This window comes from Hydractinia symbiolongicarpus, chromosome 1, assembly GCF_029227915.1.
Source record: "Hydractinia symbiolongicarpus strain clone_291-10 chromosome 1, HSymV2.1, whole genome shotgun sequence".
Lineage (NCBI taxonomy): Eukaryota > Metazoa > Cnidaria > Hydrozoa > Anthoathecata > Hydractiniidae > Hydractinia > Hydractinia symbiolongicarpus.
Window position 1 is genome coordinate 30,269,532 of NC_079875.1, and position 20,544 is coordinate 30,290,075.

At 34.8% G+C, this 20,544-nt stretch overlaps 2 protein-coding genes and 2 long non-coding RNA genes across 4 annotated transcripts; 2 read left to right on the plus strand and 2 right to left on the minus strand.

Annotated features, from left to right (window-relative positions):
- Positions 1-5,772: 5,772 nt before the first annotated feature.
- On the minus strand, positions 5,773-6,469 carry LOC130649302 (uncharacterized). The gene is made up of 2 exons (XR_008983034.1): positions 6,175-6,469; positions 5,773-5,973 (listed from the first exon to the last, which is right to left on the minus strand). It is a non-coding gene; the product is annotated as an uncharacterized LOC130649302 (long non-coding RNA).
- Positions 6,470-12,991: 6,522 nt separating this feature from the next.
- On the plus strand, positions 12,992-14,322 carry LOC130629891 (uncharacterized). Its single transcript, XM_057443271.1, has 3 exons — positions 12,992-13,033; positions 13,170-14,175; positions 14,249-14,322. The coding sequence occupies exons 2-3, from the start codon at positions 13,200-13,202 to the stop codon at positions 14,320-14,322; spliced, it is 1,050 nt and encodes a 349-aa protein (XP_057299254.1). The 5' UTR covers positions 12,992-13,033; positions 13,170-13,199.
- A 1,385-nt stretch (positions 14,323-15,707) lies between these two features.
- LOC130629901 (uncharacterized) lies at positions 15,708-17,278 on the plus strand. The gene is made up of 2 exons (XM_057443280.1): positions 15,708-16,115; positions 16,202-17,278. The coding sequence occupies exons 1-2, from the start codon at positions 15,708-15,710 to the stop codon at positions 17,276-17,278; spliced, it is 1,485 nt and encodes a 494-aa protein (XP_057299263.1).
- A 1,350-nt stretch (positions 17,279-18,628) lies between these two features.
- Positions 18,629-19,377, minus strand: LOC130640953 (uncharacterized). Its single transcript, XR_008982417.1, has 3 exons — positions 19,023-19,377; positions 18,882-18,936; positions 18,629-18,810 (listed from the first exon to the last, which is right to left on the minus strand). It is a non-coding gene; the product is annotated as an uncharacterized LOC130640953 (long non-coding RNA).
- Positions 19,378-20,544: the final 1,167 nt, after the last annotated feature.

A 20,544-nucleotide genomic window follows, 5' to 3' on the forward strand; every position in this document is an offset into this window, starting at 1 on the left:
CTTGGTTTTTTTTTAAAGAATCAGGCGTTGTGAATGGTATTCTACGCGCGAGCGGTCAAAACAAAGTGGACAAAAATTTATCGCATTTGATATTCGTGCGTATTTTAAAAATTTCGTGTTTCCGTTACGGGACACGGCTTTCGCGGACACACAGACAGAATACGGCTATTATTAACGAGACTAGCCGGGAAACCCGGCGTCGAAACGCCGCGGTAAGCCACAAGTCAAGGTGTGACCCGCCATTGAACACTATGTGGAGCGCTTAATAAGAGCCGTAAACTGTACTACACGGTCAGGTGAAGCGCTTTAGTACAGGTACGCAGTATGTCGTTAATCGAGTAAAGCGCACACAACACTATAGTGTTTCGGCTGCAGTGTATTTTTTGAAAATATAACTCTACTGTAACTTTAGCCAAAATAAAAACACAATTTACAACCATTTGTTACCCCGTCATAGGAAAAACAATTGGTCAATTTTATTTTATTTTGCGAAATAAGTTTCAGTAAAGGTTAACAAATTAATTGTGACACTGGACTGGGCACTTAGTACAGGTAAATCGTGCGACACATGCGTTTAGGCTCAAGACCCTATTCAAAAAAACTATTGAAGCTTTGGTTTACACAACACAGAATACACTCTGGTGAAATGCCGGGTTAAGCCACAAGTAGCTGTGTTACCCAGCGTTAAACACCAGATTGAGTGATTAATAAGAACCGTCAACTGTGCCACACATTCAGGTAAAGCGCTTTAGTACAGCCATATAGTGTGTAGAAAATCAAGTGAAGTGCACACAACTTTATGGTTTTTCCGGTGTAATATACTATTCAAAAAATAACTTTCGACAACTTAGGTAAAATAAAAACCCAGATTACAATTCAATGTTACCCCGTCATAGCGAAAGCAGCTGGCCAACCTTCTTCATTTTTCAGGGAATGTTCCCGGGAAAAGTTCAAAAAAATGTTAAGCTGAGCGCTTAGTATAAGTAAACAGTGTGTACTTTTTTTCTGTAAAAAACGTTATCACAACTTCGGTTAAACAGAAACACAGGAAACAGCCCGTTGTTACCACCGGACTAAGCGTTAGTACATCTAGACTCTGTCGCACATGAGTATAGGTATAACACCATTTTTAAAAAAACTTTATCGCGACTTCAGTTTAAAAAAAATCAGGAAACCGCCTGTCGTGATCAAGTTCAGTGAAAAAAATGTATACTCAGCAATTTTATTTTTCAGCATAAGCTTTCATAGCAGTAATAAAATTGGTAGCTGCCTATAACTGCATTTAGCTACTTTCACTTTTTAGCCAGAGGTAGAGCTAAAAGGAGCTAGATAGGTAGACCCAACTTCAACATAAAAATAAAGAACAATATACCAAACTGAATAAAAACTTTAAAAGAATAGGAATAAATAGATAGCTATAAGATAGCTATAGCTAGCTGCCTCAAAATGTACATTTTGTAGCTAGCCAAAAACTTAAAATTGGTTTGTTTAGCTAGAAAACGTGATGAAATATTCACCTTAACATGTGAAAACAAACTAAATAATCCTATAGGATAAAAAGTACTTAGAAGAAACAAGGAGGATTGAAAGGAAACCTACAAACTTCACACCATCACTTCCAAACCAAAATGGCCTTCGTAGGGGTAGCATGTTTCCTCCCGTCGGCATGTTGAGGCCGCGAAGCACTTGGATTGGTCATTAGTGAAAATGGAGCCTCGTGATTGGTTTATTACAATGAGCGGCAAAGCAAGGCCGGTAAAAAAACGGGGTCTGCCGGGGATTCGAAATAAAGCTGCAGGGCCGCGGAGATTTTCGGCGGGTCTCGCTACTTGCTCCGCCATGTTGCGCAGAGACAGACAGACGGAATACGGCTATTATTAAAGAGATGTCACAAGTTGACAAAACAATGATCCTCAAAGGAAGAAGTTTTTGCCATAAAAAAGTTCCACGGTTTGAACGAGTTACATTACCACAAAAATTTCTTCCCTCAAATATATAAATATATAAAGATAACATAATAATGTCTCCCTTCTCAAAATCTAAAATTATTGGAAAACTCCAAACTGTCTCAGGTTCTGACTCATATACTACATTAAACAACGTGCGTTTAGGATTGGAATGTCGTTTTGCTACACTTAGAATTTCCCCTTTACACCAATATGCATCCTCTTCATCTTCTTCCTTTAAATGATGCCGTATGTGTAAACCAACTAAACAATCAGGGTCTTTGATGAAGGAAGGGAGTATGTTGCTTTTTTGTTGTTCAGACAGTTTTTTCATCCTTTCTTTCTTGATCTTTTCCATCAGTTCCTTTTTTTGGGTTGCAACTACTTCATCTCTATCTTCCTTCGACTTCAGGTTATCCTTTGTTACCTTTTCTGCAGATGATGAAAATGTTACATGCATGATTTTAACAAAGTTTTCAAGAAGCTCTTCCCAAGACAAATCAACTCTTTTGTTTCCACTCTGTTTTGTTTTGTTAAACAATTTGGAATTGCATTTGAAAGGCATAACATGCCTGCAAAAATTCATTTGCGCTAGCAAAACTTCTGCACGTTTTTGTGATGATATATCCATGATGTTTTTTTTCAGTTCATCAACAGATATCCAAGCCTGGACATTTAGCTCAAGCAATTTGTTAAAAGCTTCCACTTTCTTCAATGCTATTTTCTCTTCAGCTTTCTTTTTCATATCTTGTTTAGCAAGCAATTTCCTTTTCCTCTCCTCCAACAGTTCTTTTCTCCTTGATTTATACTTCGCCTTCATTTTTTCCACATTATGTCTGGCTGATTCCATCATACTTTTTTTCTCATCATAAGACTTCTGTTCAAACCAATCAAGTGTTTTGTTACGCGACCACATGGTTAAAGCCTGCAATGTTTCAACATTGGCACGTGGCTTCGTTTTCACTAACAAATCCAAAATTGCAAAGTCACTTTCAGAAGCCTTATTGGTTACTGGTACAATTGATGACGTCTCCTTTATTATCTGACTGGGGCTCCAGTACTTTCCTCCAGGCAGTTGATCCTTACATTGACGCTCTAAGATGATGAGAATTGCATGGCAAATAATTTCAAGGGCTTGCTGTGTTAGAATATCCAATTCATCATCACCTGTATCCTCAAATAGCTTGATAAATAATTCATCTTTGTTGTGCACAATAATACCATCCTTCTGGAAAATATGACTGCCAGATAGAAGTGATGAACAATTGTTGGAGAGTGCAGATAGTTTGACTTTAAGTTGTAACAGGTATGGATTTATTTCGAGGATACTTTCACAAGACTCTATTAATCGCCACAATGGACCAGTCAATAATTTATCAATAATGCCAAGTGCTCTGACTTCACTAAGAAACAACTTATTTGATACGTCTTCATTTACAGCTTTCAGTAAATTATTAGGATCAGGCCATGATGAAAGAAAAGATACGACTGCATCACGATGGTAATATAATGCAGCAGCGTTATAAAACAATATGTTAAAACGATTTCCAATAAATGGTACAAAGTAAAATTTCTGATTGCGACCAGCTAAAAACGAGTTAAAATACGATGCTACTCCACATTCGTCACTTCCACGCACATGAAAAGCTTTACAAGCTGTACGCACTAATCTAGAAGCAGAAGATTCTTTTGCACTATTGAAGGCAAATACTGTTTCATAGTCATCACAGAGGACCATTCTCTCAAATGAATGCAGAACTTTATCTGCCTCTGAGGCAAAATTTGCCAGAAGATGTAATTTGCAAAAGAAATTTCCCATATCGGTCATGTCCGTTTTTTGTGTTTCGCTTAAATAATTCCAGTTTTCTACAACATTTGGTAATAATTTTTCCCTTAAAGATTTCAGTTGTGAGTTAAATAAAGGATTAATAGGGCCAAGATCCGACATTGTAGATTTGATTGATGTGACAAGCCGGGAAAAATTTGCATCCTTGTCACATTCTTTCAGAATGTCACACATGTCATCAATTGTGTCAGTAAAATTTTTCATTACTGTTGCCGCATCGCCACCTGCAACTTCTGATAATCCAAATGTTAAAGTTTTTCCTTTCGATGTTGTAATCTGAAAATTTTGATAATGTTTATGGTATTTTGATGTACCATCTCCATGTAAACAATTACCAAACGCCTCCTTGTCATTATCAATCATTGCTTCTGCAACCTGTAATTGTGCTAAAATTAATGCTTCTTGCATTAAATGACTTTTTAAACCTTGTGAAGGCAACCTGTCAACCCTTTTTTTTGCAAGTTTTTCAAGTACAACCTTGATCACATCATTTACCTTTCCCATGCTGACATTCAAGGAAAGTAATTCCATAACAACTTCTCTTATTTCGTCTGAATAACGACCACCTTCAAATGTTACAATTTCATTGTCGTTTAATAACGAAACGAGCATTTGCAAATCACGATTTTCTTCAGTAAGTTGCTTCATGTTTGTACAGAGTTTGTCATAATCACTTTTTAAACACTTCATATCATTCACTTCTTTGTGGTCAATCAATTTTTTCTGGTTTTCAATTTTTAACAACAAACTGTGCGTCTTTCTTTTCAGTTTTGCTTTCTCATTCCGCAGATCATCAACTATAGTTTCACTGTTTTCTAATTTATCATTGAGTCTGTTCAAGTTTACTTTCATGTCATCCAACTCATCACTTTTATTCTCAGTACCAGATATCAATTCAGCTATTTCTGATTCCATTTTATTAATTTTATCATCTCTGTTTTTAATTTTCTTTGATAAATTTCTCAATTTATCTGCCCTCGCTTTGCTATTATCTTTAAATTTCAATTCCACATTTCTAAGTTTTTCCTCTACTTCAAGATAATTGTTCTTTATACGACGATATTCTGCTGTCAACTTATTTTCATCCTTCATTGCTACAAATAACTCGTTACTAAGTTTCTTAACCTCTTCGACTTGTGTGTTGTATTGAATTTCTAATTCTTGAAAATTTTCGCACTTTCTTTTTAAACTTTTGTTTTCCTCCTTTAATTGTTTCATTTTCTCTTTAAACAAAACTTCATTTCTAGAACTAGCCGCATCAATAGATCGCTGATGTGGGGTAATTTGCACTGGAACACTAAACTCAGCTTCCAACAAAGTTTCTATAGCAGAATTAGCTTTCCTTTTTTTCAGACCATTTACTTTCTCTACTAGTCTTTTAACTTTTGTATATAACGCTTTTTCTGGACATGTTATTTCAACACCAAGTAAAACAAATCCATCACTTACTTCTTTAATGCTTTTTTCATTCAATGAAGAAAAAAGATCATAAACTTGTTTATTTTTAATACTCATTTTTAAAGCTGAAAATATATCAAGCGAAACTGCACTAATAATTTTATTGTCTAACATAAGCTGCAAAACTTTCAACCAATGCATATTATTTTTAAAATACCATTCCTACCTAGACTGTGTATTATCTGCCTTTCTAGTTTACGTCAGCAATTATGATATAGCTATACATACTAAACAATGGAATATTTACAAAAATAACATTATATAATCATTATCTCTTCAATTATTATCTAAATCTTGCTTTTTAAAACAGTATAAGCTAGCTATAAAGTAACCTACTCTGACTCTTAGCTAACTTTAGGCCTGGAAAGTTGGAAGAGAGACGTTTTTGTAAAAAAGAATAATGGTAAACAGTAAACAGTTTGCAAGAACTGAGTGGGTAACAAATTGGTATCTGGAATCAACAAATTTCCAAGACTAATACTTTAAGTGTTTAAAAACCAAATCACACTAGTAGTAAGCAAAATATACCTTTATCTATTAACCACACAGTGGTATGGAATAATTAAACACAACATCACACACTCCATCTTCTGGTCCACTACTTCGGCTAATATATATATAGCTAGGTAGCTAGCTAGCTTTGGTGCTTTAGTTTAGTAGCTGTGTCTAATGTTAACTGGAATATCTAGCACATAGCCATGATTAATAGCCATCATTCCAAGACTATAAATTATATAATAAAATAAAATAAATAAAAAGTCGAAATTCGTTGTTGCACTGCAGCAAGTCACATAGAACTTTAAGACGGGGGTTCGATATAAACAAAAAATGCTTTTTCTCCAGATTTGTCATGCAGGAAAGTTAGGAATAAGAATAGAAATTGAAAGTATATTTTTAATATAAACTAATTTCAAGTGAGAATACCTGATACGTCATGCACTTTCCTCTGTTTGCGCCAAGTTTACATTTCCCTCGTCGAAATCTGAATACACTGTTGGTCGTTTAAACAAGTCTCATTCAAAAAAACAAATTTAAGGTACTTAACAATCACTATCTGCCCATACACCATCTGTCTTAAGCGAAATAGGTGCCGAATTCGACGATTTAAAATAAGTGCCATCACGCGCAATAACAAAATACGCGTTGCCGTGTGCGAGCTTGTTTTAAGCTGAATTTCCGAACACGGCAAAAAGTCACGTGACTGAACAGCCTACTTGTATCAATACGAAAAATAGCAAATATATCAGACATGTGTCTCTTTTAAATGCCTCGTTTATCAATTTTACGGCTAAAATACATAAAAACTGGGACAAGGTTGTCGACCCTAAATGACAATTATCTTGTATCAATACGAAAAATAGCAAATATATCAGACATGTGTCTCTTTTAAATGCCTCGTTTATCAACTTTACGACTAAAATATATGGAACCTGGGACGAGATTGTCGTCCCTAAATGACAATTATCTTGTATCAATACCAAAAATCACAAATACATGTCACTTTGAAATGCCTCGTTTAGCAATTTTACGACTAAAATATATAGAACCTGAGACGAGGTTGTCGACCCTAAACGACAATTATCTTGTATCAACACGAAGAATCGCAATTATATGAGAAATTTGTTTCTTTTAATTGCCTCGTTCATCAATTTCACGGCTAAAATATATAGAACATGAGACGAGGTTGTCGACCCTAAATGACAATTATCTTCGATCAACACGGAGAATCGCAAATATATCAGATTTGTTTCTTTTAAATGCCTCGTTTATCCATTTTACGGCTAAAATATATAGAACCTAAGACGAGGTTGTTGACCCTAAATGACAAATATCTTGTATCAATACGAAAAATCGCAAATACATGTCTCTTTGAAATGCCTCCTTAAGCAATTTTACAACTAAAATATATAGAACCTGAGACGAGGTTGTCGATCCTAAATGACAATTATCTTGTATCAACACGAAGAATCGCAAATATATGAGACATTTGTTTCTTTTAAATACCTCGTTTCTCAATTTTACGGCTAAATTAAATAGAAACTGAGACAAGGTTGTCGACCCTAAATGGCAATTATCTTCTATCAACACGGCGAATTGCAAATATATCAGATTTATTTCTTTTAAATGCCTCGTTTATCAATTTTGCGGCTAAAATATATAGAAACTGGGACGAGGTTGTCGACCCTAAATGTCAATTATCTTGTATCAATACGAAAAATAGCAAATATATCAGACATTTGTCTCTTTTAAATGCCTCGTTTATCAATTTTACGGCTAAAATACATAAAAACTGGGACGAGGTTGTCGACCCAAAATGACAATTATCTTGTATCAATACGAAAAATAGCAAATATATCAGACATTTGTCTCTTTTAAATGCCTCGTTTATCAATTTTACGACTAAAAGATATGGAACCTGAGACGAGATTGTCGACCCTATATGACAATTATCTTGTATCAACACGAAAAATAGCAAATATATCAGACATTTGTCTCTTTTAAATGCCTCGTTTATCAACTTTACGACTAAAATATATGGAACCTGGGACGAGATTGTCGTCCCTAAATGACAATTATCTTGTATCAATACCAAAAATCACAAATACATGTCACTTTGAAATGCCTCGTTTAGCAATTTTACGACTAAAATATATGGAACCTGAGACGAGGTTGTCGATCCTAAATGACAATTATCTTGTATCAACACGAAGAATCGCAAATATATGAGACATTTGTTTCTTTTAAATACCTCGTTTCTCAATTTTACGGCTAAATTAAATAGAAACTGAGACAAGGTTGTCGACCCTAAATGGCAATTATCTTCTATCAACACGGAGAATTGCAAATATATCAGATTTATTTCTTTTAAATGCCTCGTTTATTAATTTTGCGGCTAAAATATATAGAAACTGGGACGAGGTTGTCGACCCTAAATGTCAATTATCTTGTATCAATACGAAAAATAGCAAATATATCACACATTTGTCTCTTTTAAATGCCTCGTTTATCAATTTTACGGCTAAAATACATAAAAACTGGGACGAGGTTGTCGACCCAAAATGACAATTATCTTGTATCAATACAAAAAATAGCAAATATATCAGACATTTGTCTCTTTTAAATGCCTCGTTTATCAATTTTACGACTAAAAGATATGGAACCTGAGACGAGATTGTCGTCACTAAATAACAATTATCTTGTATCAACACGAAGAATCGCAAATATATGAGACATTTGTTTGTTTTAAATGCTTCGTTTATCAATATTACGGTTAAAATATGTAGAAACTGAGACGAGATTTTCGTCCCTAAATGACAATTATCTTGTATCAATACGAAAATTGGCAAATATATCAGACATTTGTCTCTTTTAAATGCCTCGTTTATTAATTTTACGACTAAAATATATGGAACAAGAGACGAGATTGTCGTCCCTAAATGACAATTATCTTGTATCAATACGAAAATTGGCAAATATATCAGACATTTGTCTCTTTTAAATGCCTCGTTTATTAATTTTACGACTAAAAGATATGATACCTGAGACGAGATTGTCGTCACTAAATGACAATTATCTTGTAATCGCTAATACATGACGTTCGTCACTTTGAAATGACTCGTTTATCAATTTTACAACTAAAATATATGGAACCTGAGACGAGATTGTCGTCCCTAAATGACAATTATCTTGTATCAATACGAAAATGGGCAAATATATCAGACATTTGTCTCTTTTAAATGCCTCGTTTATTAATTTTACGACTAAAAGATATGGAAACTGAGACGAGATTGTCGTCACTAAATGACAATTATCTTGTAATCACAAATACATGACATTCGTTACTTTGAAATGCCTCGTTTATCAATTTTACAACTAAAATATATGGAACCTGAGACGAGATTGTCGTCACTAAATGAGAATTATCTTGTATCAATACGAAAATTGGCAAATATATCAGACATTTGTCTCTTTTAAATGCCTCGTTTATCAACTTTACGACTATAATATATGGAAGCTGAGACGAGATTGTCGTCCCTAAATGACAATAATCTTGTAATCGCAAATACATGACATTCGTCACTTTGAAATGCCTCGTTGATCAATTTTACATCTAAAATATATGGAACCTGAGACGAGATTGTCGTCCCTAAATGACAATTATCTTGTATCAACACGAAGAATCGCAAATATATGAGACATTTGTTTCTTTTAAATGCCTCGTTTATCAATATTACGGTTAAAATATATAGAACCTGAGACGAGATTTTCGTCCCTAAATGAGAATTATCTTGTATCAATACGAAAATTGGCAAATATATCAGACATTTGTCTCTTTTAAATGCCTCGTTTATCAATTTTACGACTAAAATATATGGAACAAGAGACGAGATTGTCGTCCCTAAATGACAATTATCTTGTATCAATACGAAAAATAGCAAATATATCAGACATTTGTCTCTTTTAAATGCCTCGTTTATCAACTTTACGACTATAATATATGGAACCTGAGACGAGATTGTCGTCCCTAAATGACAATAATCTTGTAATCGCAAATACATGACATTCGTCACTTTGAAATGCCTCGTTGATCAATTTTACATCTAAAATATATGGAACCTGAGACGAGATTGTCGTCCCTAAATGACAATTATCTTGTATCAACACGAAGAATCGCAAATATATCAGACATTTGCCTTTTTTAAATGCCTCGTTTATCAACTTTACGACTAAAATATATGGAAACTGGGACGAGATTGTCGTCCCTAAATGACAATTATCTTGTATCAATACCAAAAATCACAAATACATGTCACTTTGAAATGCCTTGTTTAGCAATTCTACGACTAAAATATATAGAACCTGAGACGAGGTTGTCAACCCTAAACGACAATTATCTTGTATCAACACAAAGAATCGGAAATATATGAGCCATTTCTCTCTTTTTAGTAACTCGTCTATCAATTTTAAGGCTAAAATATATAGAACCTGGGACGAGGTTGTTGACCCTAAATGACAATTATCTTGTATCAATACGAAAAATCGCAAATACATGTCTCTTTGAAATGCCTCCTTAAGCAATTTTACAACTAAAATATATAGAACCTGAGACGAGGTTGTCGACCCTAAATGACAATTATCTTGTATCAACACGAAGAATCGCAAATATATGAGACATTTGTTTCTTTTAAATGCCTCGTTTATCAATTTTGCGGCTAAATTATATAGAAACTGAGACGAGATTGTCGTCCCTAAATGACAATTATCTTGTATCAATACGAAAATTGGCAAATATATCAGACATTTGTCTCTTTTAAATGCCTCGTTTATTAATTTTACGACTAAAAGATATGGAAACTGAGACGAGATTGTCGTCCCTAAATGACAATTATCTTGTATCAATACCAAAAATCACAAATACATGTCACTTTGAAATGCCTTGTTTAGCAATTCTACGACTAAAATATATAGAACCTGAGACGAGGTTGTCAACCCTAAACGACAATTATCTTGTATCAACACAAAGAATCGGAAATATATGAGCCATTTCTCTCTTTTTAGTAACTCGTCTATCAATTTTAAGGCTAAAATATATAGAACCTGGGACGAGGTTGTTGACCCTAAATGACAATTATCTTGTATCAATACGAAAAATCGCAAATACATGTCTCTTTGAAATGCCTCCTTAAGCAATTTTACAACTAAAATATATAGAACCTGAGACGAGGTTGTCGACCCTAAATGACAATTATCTTGTATCAACACGAAGAATCGCAAATATATGAGACATTTGTTTCTTTTAAATGCCTCGTTTATCAATTTTGCGGCTAAATTATATAGAAACTGAGACGAGATTGTCGTCCCTAAATGACAATTATCTTGTATCAATACGAAAATTGGCAAATATATCAGACATTTGTCTCTTTTAAATGCCTCGTTTATTAATTTTACGACTAAAAGATATGGAAACTGAGACGAGATTGTCGTCACTAAATGACAATTATCTTGTAATCGCAAATACATGACATTCGTTACTTTGAAATGCCTCGTTTATCAATTTTACAACTAAAATATATGGAACCTGAGACGAGATTGTCGTCACTAAATGACAATTATCTTGTATCAACACGAAGAATCGCAAATATATGAGACATTTGTTTCTTTTAAATGCCTCGTTTATCAATATTACGGTTAAAATATATAGAACCTGAGACGAGATTTTCGTCCCTAAATGACAATTATCTTGTATCAATACGAAAATTGGCAAATATATCACACATTTGTCTCTTTTAAATGCCTCGTTTATCATTTTTACGACTAAAATATATAGAACAAGAGACGAGATTGTCGTCCCTAAATGACAATTTTATTTCCCAATCTTCTGCGCAAGCAGAGTATGAGAGCGAAGCTCGATAACCCAAAATCCTCAGCAGTTCATTTCCCAAATCTTACTGAAGGTGAAGGACGTGTGCGATTTGTTGGTGTTTGCGATTGGTAAACTTCAGCTATGCTAATCCGTTTTTTTTTTTGAGACGAGATTTTCGTCCCTAAATGAGAATTATCTTGTATCAATACGAAAATTGGCAAATATATCAGACATTTGTCTCTTTTAAATGCCTCGTTTATCAATTTTACGACTAAAATATATGGAACAAGAGACGAGATTGTCGTCCCTAAATGACAATTATCTTGTAATCGCAAATACATGACATTCGTCACTTTGAAATGCCTCGTTTATCAATTTTACATCTAAAATATATGGAACCTGAGACGAGATTGTCGTCCCTAAATGACAATTATCTTGTATCAACACGAAGAATCGCAAATATATCAGACATTTGCCTTTTTTAAATGCCTCGTTTATCAACTTTACGACTAAAATATATGGAAACTGGGACGAGATTGTCGTCCCTAAATGACAATTATCTTGTATCAATACCAAAAATCACAAATACATGTCACTTTGAAATGCCTTGTTTAGCAATTCTACGACTAAAATATATAGAACCTGAGACGAGGTTGTCGACCCTAAATGACAATTATCTTGTATCAACACGAAGAATCGCAAATATATGAGACATTTGTTTCTTTTAAATGCCTCGTTTATCAATATTACGGTTAAAATATATAGAACCTGAGACGAGATTGTCGTCCCTAAATGACAATTATCTTGTATCAATACGAAAATTGGCAAATATATCAGACATTTGTCTCTTTTAAATGCCTCGTTTATTAATTTTACGACTAAAAGATATGGAAACTGAGACGAGATTGTCGTCACTAAATGACAATTATCTTGTAATCGCAAATACATGACATTCGTTACTTTGAAATGCCTCGTTTATCAATTTTACAACTAAAATATATGGAACCTGAGACGAGATTGTCGTCACTAAATGACAATTATCTTGTATCAACACGAAGAATCGCAAATATATGAGACATTTGTTTCTTTTAAATGCCTCGTTTATCAATATTACGGTTAAAATATATAGAACCTGAGACGAGATTTTCGTCCCTAAATGACAATTATCTTGTATCAATACGAAAATTGGCAAATATATCAGACATTTGTCTCTTTTAAATGCCTCGTTTATCATTTTTACGACTAAAATATATAGAACAAGAGACGAGATTGTCGTCCCTAAATGACAATTTTATTTCCTAATCTTCTGCGCAAGCAGAGTATGAGAGCGAAGCTCGATAACCCAAAATCCTCAGCAATTCATTTCCCAAATCTTACTGAAGGTGAAGGACGTGTGCAATTTGTTGGTGTTTGCGATTGGTAAACTTCAGCTATGCTAATCCGTTTTTAATTCTTTTTCTATAGCTAGCTATATTTTATTATTTTTCCATAAGTAGTAGAGAATTATATTTATGCCTTCTCTTATATAATTTTATTTATTTACTTACTGCTATAGATCTAAAATTTATGGTGAGCTGCAATCAAAATGGCAGACACCTCAGCTCCAAAAGAAGGTGGTGAACCCATAGTGTTAGAAACTCCAATGGATTTTTTAACTAAGCTCCTTCCAGCCATGCAACAACAGCAGCTGGAAGCAATCACAGCCCTAGGAGAAAAATTTTCTACTTCCTTGAACAGCCTCCGAGCCGATGTTTTAAACAATGATAATAACTTCCATGTGGACCGCAGTGGAGACAATTCTCCTGGTCTAAGTCATGGTGCAGATAAACAAAATGAAGCAAATGCTTCCATATCTGCAGATCACCCTAGAGGAAGGAAAAGATCCAGGTCTTCATCAGCAGAAACTTGCCTCAGTCATGTAGAATCTAGTTCTTCTACTAGGAGGCCTAGTAAAAAAGATGTTGATGCCATAAGTACATCAGCATCCAACCAGTTAGAGGACCCAGACCAAGATGTCTGGTCTGACCTCATCAAAGAGTATAACGATGAGGACTCCTTTGGCACAGAAGTAGCTCCACCTTTAGCATCTATGGCTAAACTCATGTGGTCGAAGAAACTTACCAATGAAAAATTGAAAGGCAGACTAGAAAAAGTCCAAATTCCCACGAATTGCCGTTTTTTGTCTGTAAAGAGCTGCAATAAACCTATATGGGCCAAGGCAGACAGGAAAAGATCAAGTGATCTGGTATTGCAGAAACTGCAAACCACTGTTTCGAAAAGCCAAGTGCATATCTTACAATTGGCAGACCAAATTATTAAGGCACCCAAACAAGGAAACCTTATTGTAATAGAACCATCCATTTTATTAAATTTGGCTAAAGATGCTCTTTGTCTAATCGGTAACGCCAACCAGCAGCTAAATCAGTATCGAAGAGTCGGATTAATCGGTGCAATGCCTCACCTAAAAGGATTGGCAAAGGATGTGTCTGAAGAAGACTTGTTGCTGTTTGGAGATGATTTGGACAAAAGAATCCAATCATTGCAAGATGAGGAGAATGCTAGTAAAGTGCTCTCACGACCATCTACAACATATTCAAAAAATAATTTTAAAAAGTACAAACAGCCATCCTCCAGTTATTCCTCCTCTGCAAAGTATAACCAGTCAAAAAACGAGAAGACCTTCTCAAAAGATCGAAACCACTCCCTGAGAAGGTACACTCAAACCCTGAAGTACAAAGGGTACAAAGGGAGAAAACAATGGTAGGTAAAGACCTTGTTGTTGCTGACCTTGAGTTAGCAGTTAGGCGTTATCAAGCTTGTAATACTCACAAATTTTTGGAAGTTTGGAGGACTATCACTTCAAACCAGTATATTCTAGACATAATTGAGCATGGGGTTAAAATTGAATTTATTAGTGTCCCAGTGTCATCTTACCACCCAGTGAAGTTTTCACAAAAAGATTGTATAACTATAAGTAAGGAAATTCAACAACTTTTACAAAAGAAGGCAATCCAGCAGGTACAAGCAACAAATAACTGTTTTCTTTCAGGTATATTTATTGTCCCTAAAAAAGATGGTAGCTCAAGAATGATTATCAACCTTAAACAGTTAAATAGATCTGTCAGATATCGCCATTTTAAAATGGAAACACTGCAAGATGTTTTATGTCTTATCAAACCAGGTGTTTGGATGGGAAGTATTGACTTAAAGGACGCATACCACAGCATCCCTTTTCATATTGACTTCCAAAAGTTCTTAGCTTTTTCTTGGGATGGACAGTTTTACCAATTTCTAGCTTTACCCTTTGGATTTGGTCCAGCTGTTAGGATCTTCACCAAAGTTCTTAAAGCACCCTTTAAAGTACTAAGAGGGGCAGGTCATGTATCTGTTGTATATATAGATGATTCTTATTTGCAAGGTGACACTTATGAATCATGCCAAAGAAACATTACGGCAACTGTCTCACTTTTGAGCAGCTTAGGATTTACTGTACATCCAAACAAGTCAATTCTTGTGCCTACCCAATGTATGGTGTTTTTAGGGTTTGTGTTAAACTCTGCTCAGATGACAATAGCCTTAAGCGAGGAAAGGGTCATAAAATTAAAGTGTCTATGTAAGGACTTGCTGTACATGCATCACCCCACAGTTAGGTTTGTTTCCAGGGTTATTGGAACATTAGTTTCTGCCTTTGATGCCGTGAAGTATGGCAAGTTACATTACAGGTCCTTGGAGACAGATAAGAATCTAGCACTCAAACTAGGCCATGGAAATTTTGATTCAAAGGTTTTTATTTCAGAGTTTTCTATTAAGGATTTACAGTGGTGGCTCACAATGGCTCAGTTTACCAGACCTATACAATTGCCTAAAATTGATCTTATTTTATCCTCTTATGCTAGTCTTCAAGGATGGGGTGGCACTGACGGAAACTCTCAAATAGGGGGGGTGTTGGTCTGAAGGAGAATTACCTGAGCATATCAATACTTTAGAGTTGTTGGCTGCATTTTTTACACTCAAAGCCTTCTTGAAAATAAGACATTTTAGACATGTTCAGTTAAGATTGGATAACACCACAGCTGTGGCCTACATAACAAAGATGGGGGGCCTTCACTTCATTGCTTGTAATAAATTGGCTGTTGAAATATGGGAATTTGCTAGAACATGTGATGTTTGGTTATCAGCTTGTCATATACCTGGTGTATTAAATACTATAGCTGATTATAAATCAAGACAATTTCAGGATAACATTGCATGGTCCTTGAATGTAAAACAATTTAACATAATTTCCGACATTTTTTGGAAATTTGATATTGACCTTTTTGCATCCAGACTCAATGCAAAATGTGAGGATTATTTTTCTTTAAGACCTGATCCAGATGCTAAAGCTGTAAATGCCTTCGCTCAGACCTGGTCGAATTTAAACTTTTATGCCTTCCCACCATTTAATTTGATTGGAAAAGTTCTTGCAAAGATAAATATAGATCAAGCCACAGGCATTCTTGTAGTACCTTTCTGGTCTTCGCAGCCTTGGTTTCCTCAAGCAATTAATATGTTATACAGGACACCTGTGTTATTTCCTCCTTCATCTAGATTATTGTTTCTACCGGGAACAAAAGGACAACATCCTCTACACCAAACCTTGTCGCTGCTCATGCTGCCTGTCTCCGGGAATCGTTACAAGGTAAAGAGCTTCCATCAGACACTGTCGATATCATTGCAGCATCATGGAGAGAAGGTACCCAGAAACAATACTCGGGTCCAATCAGACGATGGATACAATATTGCACTGGGAGGTCGATTGATCCCTATCATCCAAATGTGAAAGATGTGTTAATACACCTTACTGAATTATTCAAAGGTGGGTCTGGATATAGTGTTTTATGTACAACTAGAAGTGCTATTGCTTCAGTTGTTTCAATCAGTGGTTACAGTTCTCTTTCAGAGCATCCATTGATAAGCCGTTTTATAAAAGGAGTTTTTAATATAAGACCAAGTACCCCCAAATACTCTTTAATATGGGATACAAATGTTCTTTTGACTTATTTAAAGTTTCTTAGTCCTAACAAAGATTTATCCTTTAAGGATATTAACATCAAGCTGGCTTGTCTCCTTACTATTTTAGCAGGTCAAAGAGTTCACAGTGTCCATAATATATCTGTTCCGTATATAGATTTGACAGACGATGTGATGCTATGTCACTTACCTGGCTTGCTTAAAACAACACGGCCTAAAAAGACTGATAGGACCTTGATGTACAGGGCATTCCCTTCTGACCCAGATTTATGCCCACTCCAATGTACCAAAGCCTACCTGTCAAAAAGAGAACAGTTGATATCTAAGGAAATTGCTACGCTTTTTGTAACTTTTGGGAAACCTCATCATGCTGCCTCTAAGGATACACTATCAAGATGGATAAAATCAGCTATGACCTCAGCCGGTATTGATACCAGCGTTTTTTCCCCAGGCAGCTGTCGTTCAGCCTCTGGGAGTAAAGCAAAAATTACCGGGGTACCTCTAGATGTCATTTTAAAGTATGGCACTTGGAGTAGGGATTCTACCTTTTATCGTTATTATTGTAGAGATGTTATTGGTAGTGTGACAAGTCTTCATGATCTTGGTGCCTCGCTCTTGGACTCAGTTATGGAAGCGACAAGTCATGAATCTTAGTTTGCGTTTTTTTTTTACATTTCCATACTGATTGTAACATTATATTGTTAAAAGAAGTTTGCTCAGTTATTCAAATTTTCTTTATCTTATCCTTCTCACCCTTTGTTTTGTTTTCACCACACTCGCTGGCCGCGTTTATGCTTTGAAGTCTCATACTCTGCTTGCGCACAAGATTGGGAAATAAAATTGAAGGATTAATCGAGTACTTACGTATGATGATTGATCCAGATTTTAGTTTCCAAATCTTCTGCGTAAGCATGAGGGTGCCCTGCCCTCCCTGCCCTATGCCTTTTTGGCTTTAGCAGGTACACTCGGCCAGCGAGTCACGTTCTGTCTTCAAAGTAGGATTTTGGGTTATCGAACTTCGCTCTCACCCTCATGCTTACGCAGAAGATTTGGAAAATAAAATCTGGATCAATCATCATACGTAAGTACTCGATTAATCCTTCAATTATGCAATGACGGAATATGTTGCTGTCATATCTCACCAGTTACGTTACAAAAACGAAAGAGCATATTTTCTCAAAGGATAAGCATATATTAACTTGCGCATCTTTCTGCATAATGACTTGGAGATGAAGACACGACTTTACTTTATTTGTGTTTCAGATTTTTACCTAACTGCAAGCTTCAATAGTGCACTCAGTGACAAAACGGGTTCTATAAAAAAGCGCTAACGATATACAAAAACAGAAAATTGGTTCAAAATCTAACTGGCTTTTTTAAAATAATTACTGCTTCGTTTGGGTCGTGGCATTTCTTTATTTTCTTAGCGCATTTCCTTACCCAAAAACAAACAACTAAAAACAGATTTAGTACAAATTAGCCGAGAATTAGTTTGTTTTACAATAAATATAAAGGTTAATGTAAGTTCTTGTGTCTGTTTTAAGATAACTACAGATTTGTTTGTGACTAGATGCAACATTTCCTATTACTGTGTTTGTTTACAATCATTCTTTGATAAAGAAGCACTGTGAACAAACATAGAACAAACAAAGTCGATAAAACGGTTTATTAAGCATTGTTTGTCGTAACAAGATCTACCATAGTGGAAACTTTTAAGACAACCCGCAAGGTTGAAAATAGTAAAAATTTTATTAGAGGAGTTCTACCTTTGCGTCGATATTGTTAAGAAAAGCGGGATACTTTCGTTTTGTGCGCGGAATATTATTTTTCATAAACAAATAATTTTTGTAGGACCAGCTATATGCACAATTGCTCTGGAGTTGAAATGCAGGTTGGCATTTAATAAAAGGGGTTAAGTATTTGACAGCCATACAAAACGGTACATAATGATTCTATTCTACTTAAACTGCAAGGAGCGCGGCTGGAAAATAAATACGTGGGTAATTATATGTTTGAGTGTATTGCAGTTTGCTGTTTAGCGGGTAGCCGGTGTGCACGGCTTTATAGGATATAATACGTGATATATTAAAAAGTAAAAAAAATCACATCCAGATTGTCGATTCCAACCTCTTCTGGGCTCCCCCAATTGCTTTTTCCACCTTTACATAAAATGCTGGTAAACTAAACTAAAAAAATGATCGCAAGTTATAACTTACTAAGATTGTAAGATTGTTCGAATTGTAAAAATTCGACTTACCATCCTTCAGTGTGACATAATTTCTTTTCTTGCTTCTGAAGTTTCTTTTGTCATTCTATAAATAAATTAAAAACAGATGCACCGTTCTTTGGATGAGGTAAACGAAAAAATAGATAATGAATCAGTAAAAACGCAACTTACCATCGGCTACTACAAACTTTCATGTTACTTTTTCTCATCGTCAGAAACTCTTTCCTCTCCCTCAACATGGGTTATCTCGACTAGGCGTGGAATAAAATCGTTCTAGTTAATTAATTTCTTTTCTTAAAAAGTCATGGGACATCAGTAACTCTGGTATGAATTCCCTACATGAGCAAGATACAATGTCATTATTAATTCCTTAATGGGTAGTTATAATTAAAGCGAAAAACCATTAAAGTTACGCTTGGGAAATATGTTTTTATAAGATATAGAAACATGAATTTTATAATTACGGAAAGCATGCGATGTTAATATTGTAATACTGTCTGAAAAAGACGGTTGATAACAATCATCATCAAAGTCCTAAAAATCTTTAATGTAAAAAACTGTCATGACACTTCGTTAAAAAGTAATGAAAAATTCTACAAACATTCCAATCGTGTTTAATATCAAATATTGCTAAATTTTGTCTATGTGCATCTCCTATACATAGGTATGATGTGTCGACGGTAAGATGAAGGCCGGATGTGTTCATTGTTTTAATACTTTTTTCAGCTTTATATATATTCTCATTTGTGTTCCTCCGAAAAAAGTGAATTATACTATCAAACTTACGGCAGAAGAACTATATGATGAATCAAATTGAGAATTTATATCACACTAATTTTCAAGTGTATTAGAGAGGTTAAAAAGTCTAATAAACAACCCCTTTATAGGAATTTTTTGTTAGTTGTGCGAAAAAGAACATATTAAGGACATACTCCTTCTAAATTTCCTAATAGATTGTAGGATTACTAAAAGCACAGGAAGCGTAATGAAAATAATAATGTCGTAAGACTATTTTTGTAAATAAGTAGTCCCGAAATGAATTGCATAATTTTGAAACGAATGACTTCTATTTGTTCGACGATAGATTTTTGGGTATTATTTTGTTTTAAAACTTTCCTACTAGTTTTCAGAATATTGATAATGTGACTTTAGCTGGTCCATAAGTCTCGACTGTTTCTTGGTTCCATACATCGATAATCCACACTTCGTCTGTTTTCTTTGTTTTCAAGAACTCATTCATGGTCATGTTGGCATGCAAAATGTATCGTGAAGTAAATATGATCTCTCACCATACAATAATCAGTTTGACATATGGGGTAAGCCCCATAGTGTGCTTTTTTAAATAATTTCTGTGGCTTTTCGAGCCCGATCACTGTTTGTGTATTTCAGTACTTGATCTTTAGTGACCAACATTTCCTGATCTTCCGACATTCTTTCAAATCTCACTAGCTTCTCCTTTCTGAAGTTCTTTCTCCATTGTTTGAGTTTACCAATCATTGTTGTAATATCGTGTCTGGAAACGTTTGGTAGGGCAACATCTTCTGCGATTAAGAATTCACATAAATCAATTAAAGAGTAGAGATATTTCTTTACGCTTGTTGGCTTCGTTTTTTTTGGTTGCAGTATTAGTTCAAATACTTTTCTCTTACCACCACTTTTGAAAACTATACTCACATCATCATCTTTAACATTT